At 35.4% G+C, this 11,462-nt stretch overlaps 1 protein-coding gene across 1 annotated transcript; it reads right to left on the bottom strand.

Moving 5' to 3' along the window:
* Window positions 1-2,969: 2,969 nt before the first annotated feature.
* LOC108976107 (xenotropic and polytropic retrovirus receptor 1 homolog) lies at window positions 2,970-8,524 on the bottom strand. Its single transcript, XM_018945019.1, has 9 exons — window positions 7,719-8,524; window positions 6,633-6,834; window positions 6,115-6,537; window positions 5,796-6,057; window positions 4,259-4,626; window positions 3,837-4,179; window positions 3,562-3,728; window positions 3,342-3,475; window positions 2,970-3,281 (listed from the first exon to the last, which is right to left on the bottom strand). The coding sequence occupies exons 2-9, from the start codon at window positions 6,699-6,701 to the stop codon at window positions 3,062-3,064; spliced, it is 1,986 nt and encodes a 661-aa protein (XP_018800564.1). The 5' UTR covers window positions 6,702-6,834; window positions 7,719-8,524; the 3' UTR covers window positions 2,970-3,061.
* Window positions 8,525-11,462: the final 2,938 nt, after the last annotated feature.

Raw genomic sequence — 11,462 nt, 5'->3', positions numbered from 1 at the left:
ATAACTGCTTTATTTCAGATGGTTACTAGTCGGTATTGCAAATATTTTAATTAAAAATTATTAGATTTTCTAATTTTTAATTCTAATTGTTGTGAAATTAAATTTTTATCTAAAATATTTCGGTACAAAAATTTAAAATTTTATTTTTTAATTTAATTGTATAATCAGAATGGTAAATTCAAAACCTAACTCATGAAGATATCTTGTCAAATAAAATAGTTTGACAGCTATATGTTACTAGAGTGGCCCAATTCAGAGCGATATCTCGAAAACTCAGAGACTAGTATGCCTATATACAGAACACTGAGCGCACGCTGATTATTTATATACAGTGAAATTCTTCATAATCGGAAACCTACGTCTTAATTTTAAATAAATACGAGCCAATGTCAGACAGGAGTGAATTAATGACAATTATTCCATTAGTTTCCGTTAAGCCACCGCGAAGCACACCATGGCAGCTTAAATCAATTTGTTTGACTGTCGCAGAATTAAAAAGACGGGAACTATGACTGGTACACATTTTTCTTTACAGATTTTATGAAATCTTGTCCGTTTATCAGAAATAATTGGAACGAAATATTGTTAAAATAGCGTCCGTGTCTGGTTTTTGAATGTTTTCATGTGTGGCTATAGGAATGGATTTTATTTGAAAATATTAATGAAAACGTAGTATTCATGAAATTTATCCGGACAGTCCGTAATGGGGAATTTCACAGTACCTTCATTTGTATAAGGTTTTTCTTTTTAAGGGTGTTACAAACTTTGTGGCAAGCTCATGGTAATTACCTTGTTCTGAGTATAAAGATAGTATTTATATTATGTCAATTATTTTTTCAATGCATTATTTGCAACTCAGATCATTGGTAATGATATGGAATTTTGTATTAAAATTAATCATTTTTTAGTATTTATAGTTGAAAATTTTTAATATGAATAATTATTTTCCTAAATTTTACTGATTCCGTATTATCTTCATTAAATACCAAAATTCTACTTTACAATAATTTACATTGAAATTTTGTTAAAAAGTTTAGATGTTTTTTGGTAATTTTTCGATAACATTCGCTTTTTCATTTTCCGGTTTAGACGGAAATCGAGAAAAGTGTTAACGACAAAGAGAGCACATCCGCGYGGAGGCCACTGTGCTATTTCCAAAAACCAAACTTCCAAAAGTACCATTCCAGTGAATGCACGAACCTTCAGTATTCGAGTTGAAGTTCAAGCGTGCGGTTGTGAAAAAGCAGTCAAAGTGAAAATCTAATTTGCATTGTGATAAAATAATCTAATTTAATAAATTTCAGTGTTTCAGTGTTAAAAGTGTTGTGTGTGGCATGTGTAAAGTGTAATAAATAAAAGYGCTTGCTTTAAATGTAAAATATGCCGAGGTTATTCAAAGTGTATGTGCTGCAGAAAAGTGAAGCCACAAGTGCATTCAAAATGGCCGCGTAGGCAGTGCTTTTAGTTGAATGAGTGAGTGCGTGAAATATTGGCTCATATTAAAGARGAAGAGCCAAAGAAAGCAGAGAGTTCGTGTTTAAATAAGTGCAAGTGTTTTGTGTGTAAATTAAAAGTGCTAATAAAAATTAACATCAAATTTAATCGGTAAATCGGTCGGTTGTAACAAAATTGTACTGAAACAAATCGCTCCTAAAGTTGCAGTAGATGGCGCTGGTTTCATTAATTGATGCGGTGCTATGATAAGGTGAGCTTAAGCTTTRTAAACTTAATTATGGTTTATAACTAGTAGGGGCTGAAACCATTAAATATGGTTGCATTAACTGGAATAACTAATTACAGTTGTGGCCACGCGAAACTTACCCCTATACAAGTATTCTTAAATTTTTCTTCAGACTTTTTAGTTCGTTCGTGATTTTGTTCAATTTTAAAAAAAAAAATAAAAGAAAACATCAATTTTAGTTATAGTGTAAATGAAATTAAATTAAAAGAATTATAAAACATAATTTTTTCATTGCAAGCCAGTCTCTTATATTTAGATCTAATTTTGTAAAGCTCGCTAACTTTCATATGATTTTGTCAGAATGTGTTTTGTTTTTAATTATTTTTGGTAAATTACATGTCATTAAATTATTTTTAAATAAAAAAATTCTATACCGCACAAAGTTCCGGTATAAAGTGTTGTCAAATATTCCCGTAACTTGAAAATTTTGAGTGGTAAGGAGTACGTGGCCACATGCGTAGTTAATGAAAAGTCAACGCATGTGTTTAAATAAGATTGTCTTCTGGCTGGCTGGCTTTCCTATGAATTGTTAGAGTTGTCTCACACCATCCATTATACCAATAATTAAAACAAAACTAAATCATAGTTAAATTTAACTAAATTTTAATGAAAAAACCAAATGGAGAAAATAAATAAAGGTAGTACGGTTCAACTTCTACAACTCGAACTCTTTAACTGACAACAACGGTCAAATTTGATACAAGTTATGACCAAAAATCGCGAAATTGCAACCAAAACTGTTCAAGCCCCTAGGTAACAAAAGTGTGGACCCCAGTATATACAGTTGACTTTTGACCGAAAATATCGTAATGTGTAAGATATGGAATTAAAATTTAGACTGGAATCTTACCTGACAATAGTATTTCTGTGTACCGAAAATGGGTTGAATCGGGTCAATACTTCCCTGAGCCCAAATATAATATATCTATTATAAAGATTTTCGAACTTCCAGGTGACTTCATACTGATTATATTGGTCAATATTATTGATCGTTGCAAGTTGCAAGAGTATAAAATGTTCAGTTGCAGCCGAACTTATCACTTCCTTACTTGTTAATTTTGACTTTATCGATATAATTATGTAAAATATGTTTTCATTTGCTAAATGTATTAAATATTATAATTATTTATTTATATATCTTTGAGTTAATTTTGAATTTAAATAATTTTACAATAACATTGAATGTCTAAAGACCTATTTAAGAACAAGTTCAAAAGAGATAATACAATTGTTTTTGATAATCATGACTTTTTATGCTTACTCAATTCATATATTAATTATATTACAATTAAGCAAAACTTTAAACTATTCTTTTTAATACTATACAACATTGACAACCTGTTTAGAATCACTTTGAATTTTCAGTTTAACACGACCTTTCCAACTGTTTACAGATTTATCAGGGGGTTCAGTAATAGGCGCAAAAGAACCACGATAGGGCTGTTCAATAACTGTAATTGAGATATCACGGACGGCACGAAACCGGCCACAATTGTTGAGATGCTCATTCTCCAAACGAATGAAATTCCACAGGAAACGACTAAGGGAAAAATACTGACAAATATAGTACGGTATAAGATGTATTGTAATGACCATTTACCGTATTGCTTCCAATATATCCGCTATAGGTGCCATGACTCTTTGGCTGACCACATTTGATGCGTCCAACACGAATACATATGCCCACAGATAACGCAGCAAAAGATTTTCCACAATCAGGCAGTAGTAGAAACTCTGAAAATTTGTACGTTAAGAAATATTAAGATTTAAAGACAAATAATAGTTGCCAGAGCCTCTTATTTCACTTAAAATATACTAACCGGTTTGTAGAGAATTTGCGCACGTAGATATTTATGTTCGCCGCAATCCGTACTGAAGATACCCCAATCTCTTAGAAAGTCCCACGCTAAACCATATGTTGATGCAACGATTGCAGCTAATATCCACAACCAGATAAATGGATTATCCAGTCGGCTGTTGTAAGAAGCTTACAGAAAAAAGGAAAAGAGATTTTTAATTACTGTTCGTAACGCCACCAAATATATCGCACCCCCTTTAATCACTATCCTTCACAAATCACATTCTGCTTTCTTACCTTCATAGTTTCTCGCCATGAAATCGAAAAACACCACAAAAAAACTAGTTGAATATTTGCCGGCATTGATTAAATGCTTCTTAGCGTTTTCAGGATCATCATGATAGCGTCGTAAACATTGTGCGAAACGAAACCAAGCAGGCAATACTCGTATCAACGCCGTGTAGCGTTGTTTTATATGGCAAGTAGTCGGCTCTTTGGCATGATACCAATCGAATGGCGTCGTGTAGTAGCATATAATGTGACTATAGTCCACGAACAGTGCTACGAGTGAATTGAACTGATCTGCCAACCAGAAGTCCACGAAGACGACTCGAAAGAAAGGTGCACAAGCAATGCGACCCTTAGACATGATAAAAAAGCAAACACATTTGGATTAAAATTTATTATTAAATAGGTATATGGGATCTTAATGCACTTACCAAGTAGCGAAGTAGCCACATGCGCGATTTATAATGAAATATGCGTATTGGATTGATGAGAAAGACAATCATTATTATTGGCATAGCCAGCGGAAACACATACGGTGGCATGCCAAGGTACTGGGAATGTAGGAAAGCGAGTGTCAGCAGCGATAATATGCAACCGAATACAACGGCGATCTCAAGAATTTGTACAGCAGCCAAAAAGTTTCGAGGATTCAATTCGAATATCAACACATGATTGATACCCACATAGCGCCAAACGTAGAAATTCAAACTGAGTAGTCCCAGAAAGAAAATCATCGTAAAAGGACCACGAAAAAGTAACACGCATGTTACCACATCCACGTCGATGACTTTCATTGTGACTGGCAGGAAAATTTTAAAATTTAATAATAATCATTAAGATTTCTGCAAAGATTTAACTGCCTAGAAAATTGTTTACTGCCAAAGTAATGTTTTCGAACTAATAGCACGGAACTGGTAACGAATTTTATCTTTGCTTAGGGTTTTAAATGGCCATTAACTGATCTAAGCCAGTGAAAGAAGAATCTATTGTATCGATATGTGATAGAAATGCTGTTAAGTATGGCTTTCGATTTAAAATTTTTCTTTTAACAATGGCTTTTAGTTGGCACACCTGAAGGCTCTACTACTAACACTACTTCTTGCAGACTTTTCTAACTATTCACTTCAATTTAAATGAAATCTAGTCGACACAAGTAAGGAAGAACTAAGTTAGAGTACAACCGAACATTTCATACACTTGCAACATGCCACGATTAAAGCCAGGGATATTCTTTAGGGTGCACAAGCTTTGTAAGCTATATATATTAGGGTCTAGGGCACGTTTTCACCCAATTTTATCCATTTTAGGAACAAAGATGACCCCGATTTCGTTTGGACCATAGGAATGTAAAGGTAATATTATATACCATATTTGTTGTATATCAGTCGAGTAGGTCCTAAGATGTGGGTTTTCAACGAAATGTGCTACCTTTATCATTAATTTTTAACCCCCTCCTATAAAGTTCTCTATCCCAGATGCAAAATTTAATGCCTCTGGCGTATTTATTTATTGGTTTTCCTCGCTTTTAATGGTTTTTAAGGGAACATTTATATGGTGAAGACGAGGTTAACATCTGTTTTCATCGATTGAAAGGTGCTGAGTAAATTTGGATATTGTACCTTAAGTGGTTCAGATAGTATATCTTAATTTAGTGCTTAGTTATGGCACTTTATAGATTGTGGTTTAATGGAGTTTTGTGAACATCGCCCATCTACGAAGTCGTCGTCGCTTTTTGCCATGCAACACCAGTACCAAGATTCATTTAGATATCTTAATTTCTACTCAACTTATAGCTTGCTCGAACAAACATACGGACGGACAGACAGTCATTCGAATTTCAACTCTTCTGATCCCGACAACCGTTCGCTGAACAAAACTCTTATACTCTGTAGCAACATGTTGCAATAGTATAACAAAAAAGCTGAAACGAACAGTAGCGAATGCTCACAGCACGCCAATAATACTCACACGATAAAACAACCAAGATTGCGAGTATAATAAGTGCACCCAGAGAAAAACCAGTACGAAACGAGGTCCATGGATGGGATTTGTCAGCGAGCGGCGGCACACGAAGCCGCTCCATAGCTTTATGACGATTACCATGCTCCAGATTGTATGTCATAATGTCCTCGATTTTTTTCAAAAGCACTTTAGTTTCACGATTCGTATAAAATACCGCTTTATCCACTGTCCCGGTTAAATAGTGATAGCCGGCTCTGCCACTAATGCGCTACAAGGAGCGATTTAAAAAGAACAGGCATTTAATATGAAAATTTTTCTACTTTACCTTATCGTACTTCTTGAGCATCTTACGAAAGCCGGTATAATTCAAAATCTGATAGTTGCGCAAGAGTATCGCGTTCAAGTAGAGCTCACTAAAGGCCGCCTTGAAATCGTGTGTCGCATGTCGCGTCAATATTCTAGTCAAGTCGATCGTTTGTCGATATTGATGATTTTTAATGCGTATCGATGGACGCGCCAACAACACCGTGCCGGCCGTCTCTTCGGCCAACTTCATCTCATCGCGTAGTAATGTGTACTTGTGATTGATCTCGGCCAATTTCGCTTCGTAGAACAAATTGATTTTCTCCAACTCCTTATCGCAAACTTCAAAGAATTTTTGCTGAAACTGTGTAAAATGTTCCGTTAGCTCGGCGCTGTTGGCGGTTGGCGCATTCTCAACCGCTTCGAGTATCATTTGCTTCATGAACTGCATAAGTATATAAGTAGGGGTAAAGGGGGGTGTAGAATTAAGTGAAAGCAGCCGAATTTTTTAGGTTAGTTTCAATGAGTGTGCACACTTACGCCATAATCGATGTATTGTGTACGCCATTCGGGTGTTAAATGCGATTGTAGATTTTGTTGAAATTTCATTTAGAGCGCTTTTCGTTCTGGTTACCGTTATATGAAAAGTTGCTTGCATTTGGTTTGCTTATAGATATTATATATATTGTAATTTCTACTACTGACCGGTGCGCGACTAGCGAATGCCAAACTTGGACTCAAACTAGTTTAGTGTTTGAAAAAATCACAACCGTTATGTTTCGCATTTGAATATTATACTTTTTTTTTATTTGTGCATTTGCTGACTTTTTACCGCTTACGTATTTTCTTTATCTATTTTACTATTTTTTTGTGTTTGTTGTTTTCCTTGGCTGGTATGTCAAATATTTATTTTGATTAATTAAAAAAGGAAAAGTCATACACTGTTGGCTATAAAAAAATTTTTAATATTTCCTGCATGCATTATTTTTATACTACTTTATATTAAATTCATGTTTTTGCTATAAATTTTTTTAATTGCTCACAGTTGTTTAGAGGACCTTCAACTGTTTGTTTGCATATACCGAATACTCGTAGATATTGGACTTGAATTTAAATTTGCCAAAATTTGTCCCTCACCAAAAGTTGCCGCCCACTGCACAGCCACTTGCTGTTCGATCATTCAAGTAATGCCAATATTTTATATCCGTGCTTATGTACATATGTATAAGCATACTCCGCACGTGCTATTTGAAGACCTAATTATGTTTTAGTGGGTTTGACATGTATTTATATGCAATCATAGAGTTTATAGGCATATCATTAAGTCTTTCAACACACTGTTTTTTTTTTTTGGTGATTTTGTCTGTTTGAATACCTTACCCTACAGTGAGGAGTTTCAAATTATTCAGTTTTGAATATTTCAAAAAATTTGATTCTCGTGATATTAGGCTTTTTGGGTATTCATGTCTAAAAATAAGAAAAAATCGAAAATTTTTTCATAATTGGATGATTTAACTGATCAAAAATATCTCCTTAAAAGTATTTTTCAAAATTCCAATTATTTCCGTAACGATTCCGAAGTTGCAGCCGTGCACCTCCATGATCGAAGAAAACTGTCAACATTACCTTGGTTTTTGATCTGCTTAACGTGTTCTTTTCGGTCCCGGCTCACCTTTGTCACGATAATCGGGCGATTGATAGTCTGTTTCCAGGTCGTAAACATAGCTCCAAGACTCTGGTAGTCGGAAAGCATTGTTTCACAGACGTTAACGTGACGCCGAAAAAATTTTGTGCCTTCACTTTTCTTAGGCCAAATAATCTTTAAAAATTATATTCACTGATCTTACCGAAATTCCAAAGATGCCAGTAAGAGCTCTAACTGTTAATCGTCGATTCTCAACCACCAATTCCTTTATTTGGTCGTCTGGACATGGTTCGTCGTAAACGCGTTTTCCACTCTCTTTGAATTATTTGTACCAATCAAAAATACTTACTCGCGACAAGCAATTATCATTGAAAGACTTTCCCAAAATTATGAATTCGGCAGAGATGTCATCGACAGTCATACCAACATAGTAAAAACAAAATATTTCGACGAATGGGTTGTCGCGCGAGATTTAAATTTAAAAGTCTTTCTAATTTTTACTCACAGCAGTACATCTCTCTATCGCTAAGGTAATCTCTAACTCTAGACAGACGTTTTTGAAAATTTTACAAAGTAGACCGATAGGAACAGCAAAGGACGCCATACTTTTTCCCGCTCTTTTGCCATTTCTCTTCTGTAAAGTTTGACATTTGACCATGGTTCCAATAACAAATCGAAATTATTAAAATTTACTAACTAAATTTAGAGTCAGTGGACTCAACTTTAAGAACGGGGTTTACAAAAAGAGCTACACAATTTTTTTTTAATAAAGAGATTTGAGGTATCAATGAGTCACCATTGCATCCCGAAAAAATTACGGTTTGGTGCTGTTCTTCTTCCATGATGATCAAGACCGGCACGTTACAGTGAATGGGAATCGCTACTTAAGACTTAAGGTTGCATATTTTCCTAATGTCCTGATTAGCTCAAATGACCATAGTATACCCATGGGCCCGTGCTGGCTGTAAACCCGATTCATCTGATCTTTTGTAAGGTGCTTTTGAACGAATCTTAAGTATTTATTTAGACCCAACCGAAACTACTTTTTATTGTAATATTTTATCATTTTCGAATGCAATTAAAATAATCACCGAACTAGTTCACCAGCTCTAGAGAAAGTACTCAACGGTTTATCGAACTACAAATCACATTAGAAAAGTAAATAAATCTTGTCTGGTGTTTCAAAATCATTCCTTTTTTCTAGAATTTCTACACAGATCGTATTTATATACATATATACTTATTTCTGTAAATATGTATAAATACCGAGCATGTGCTAATGAACTCGAACATAGAAATATGCTCCAATCCACTCTCTTACGCTCTTCCCTCTTTCTATTAAGAGACAACTTTAGGTTAACTTATGATTAACATTTGATAAGACTATTATATATGATAACACTGAGCAAAACTATGTTTGTACGGAAATTTGTTTACACGTGAACTTTTCGCCGCTAAACCGAGCCAGTGCGTGTCGGAAACTGCAGAATCACAAATCTCGCTCGCATTAGTTTGATGTTTCTAAAATTATATGGCCTATGCACATATGTATGTATATAGGTATATTACCTATATACGCATGTACTTATATAAAATCTAAAATTAGTTTCCAAAACACTGCCGCTTGTCGATTACAATTTCGTTTTCACTTGCAACTTCAATGTTTGATTTGCATATAAAAAAGCTTTCATGTACGAAATAATATTGATAAGAAAATAAATAAAAAAATTTCCTTTAATTGGTTTTTGAGATTTTTTTTGTTTGTCGAATGTACAGTGGAACAAAAGCAACATATGTAAGGAAAATTAAAATATCTAGATAAATATGTATAGTAGCAAGCTTTATTGAAGATTTTGCAAACATCTTTTTCTTCCAAAGAAATTGTGCTCATTAATCTGAGCCACCGATATCGATCAAAATCAATATAAAGATCTCGTGCTAGATTTATACAGAAATCAGGAGTCCAGTCTTATGCCTAGAAAATTCCCAGCTTTTTGTGTCCTTAGAATATCCTTAGTCGTTTGCATGCTTAGTAAGAGAGGAATGTGCTTGTTCGTCAGCAGTAGTGGCTCTGTTTTTTCCGCAGTGGGCAGGACAGTCAAGCCAGGTTTGCGTCCGATCATGATCTGATTCAGCTTTCTTCGGGCTTCCTGTGTTTCGAGCTGTGATAATTGCTGCTATGTCGTCCACGTTGCCTGGCATTTCAAGTTTTAATATTCCGTCATAATTAATGTTCTACAGGTTTGGGCTCAAAGTGGACCCTTGTGCTACTCCTGACGAAACTTCTATTTGTCATGATCTCTCCCTAGTCTGGTACAACAGATTTCTGTTACTTAGATAGCTCTGGAATCGGCGATTCTATTCGATCATATCCGCTCATCTCCCGCTAGTGAAGCCGTTTGCGACTTATACTACTAATTTCGCATCGGGTAGCGCTTAGAGTTGACCTTCCGCGTATAAAACCATGCTGCCTGGGGAGAGTCCGACTGCTTCATTGAAAGCCACTTCCAGTTTAATTCGAGTCAGCCGTTCTGTTTAAAAGTACTGCGCGTCGTTGCGCGGCGATTGTTTTGAGCATTTCAGCTCTAATCCAGTCCGGGTCCATAGATTTGTTACTTTTGCGCTTGCCAGCGACCAATTGCTGTTCTTCGAGGGTGAACTTGGAAATTTCCGAAAGTCTTATAGCCTGTAGCCATTTTATGCTATTAGAAATACTCCTGCGGTAGGTATTATAATTTCTGTTCAGCAGAGGTTACAATTTTTTTCTGAAGTATTCTAAGGAATAAAATCTACTAGACCTTAACGTTTTAGAGGTTTAAAGAGATTTTGCAGCGGCTTTAAAATCGACGAAGAGGTGGTGTGTGTCGATCTTCCTTTCACGGATCCTTTCCAAGATTTGGCGCGTGGTGAAAGTTTGATGGATTTTAGGTTTTCCAGGTGTAAAGCCACACTGATAAGCTCCAATCAGTTTGTTGACTGTGGACTTCCGTCTTCCACACAGTACGCACATAGAACCTTATAAGCGATGTTGAGGAGGCTTATCCCACTGTAGTGGTCTCTTTTTGTGGATTGGGCAGAGCACATTTGAATTTTAATCGTCGGGCCTGCTTTGTTACGACCATCTTCTACAAAGAAGCTGATACATGCTTATCAGTTTTTCGCCGCCATATTTGAATAGCTCGGGTAATTGCTATTCGAACTTCCTCATGTTCTCCGCTCTATCGTCATCGATTGGGGAATCGGGTTCACCATCTCCTGGTGTTATGCTTTTACTGTCATTCAGCAGGGTGGAGAAGTGTTTCCCACAAAATTTCTGTATGCTCTGGGCATCAGTCAATAGATCACCTCTGGGGCTTCTACAAGAGTATGCTCCGATCCTGAAACCCTCTGTTAGTCGCCGCATATTTTCATAGAATTTTCGAGTATTACCGCTGTCGACCAGCTTGTTAAGCTTTCCATATTCACGTTGTTCACATAAATAATCATAAAATAAAACTAAGAACCTGCTGTTAACCTGGTTGAAAATATTGACCAATTTTAAGTAAAATAGATTTTTTAAGTATCTTTATTTATTTATTTAAAATGTATATGTTATAATGTAGAATTAAAAAAGCGGTCTAGAAGTAGCAGCAGGCCTTAGGCTGAATGCTAAATTCAAATACGCATTAATTCTCAGTCAAGTGTGGTTTACATCACGTTTAATCGCTCTATTTGGGTTTTAATTT

Source organism: Bactrocera latifrons, unplaced genomic scaffold (genome assembly GCF_001853355.1).
Source record: "Bactrocera latifrons isolate USDA-ARS-PBARC rearing strain unplaced genomic scaffold, ASM185335v1 scaffold_73, whole genome shotgun sequence".
Lineage (NCBI taxonomy): Eukaryota > Metazoa > Arthropoda > Insecta > Diptera > Tephritidae > Bactrocera > Bactrocera latifrons.
Note: the sequence above shows the minus strand (reverse complement) of the source record. Positions and strands in the feature narration are given on the sequence as shown.

Excerpts from the sequence above, each read along its gene's own strand:
- LOC108976107 (XM_018945019.1), bottom strand. The coding sequence starts at position 6,701 with ATGAAATTTCAACAAAATCTACAATCGCATTTAACACCCGAATGGCGT. Across the intron at positions 6,058-6,114 it reads TGCTCAAGAAGTACGATAAG|CGCATTAGTGGCAGAGCCGG; the intron begins GTAAAGTAGAAA and ends CGCTCCTTGTAG. Across the intron at positions 3,476-3,561 it reads CGCAAATTCTCTACAAACCG|AGTTTCTACTACTGCCTGAT; the intron begins GTTAGTATATTT and ends ACAAATTTTCAG.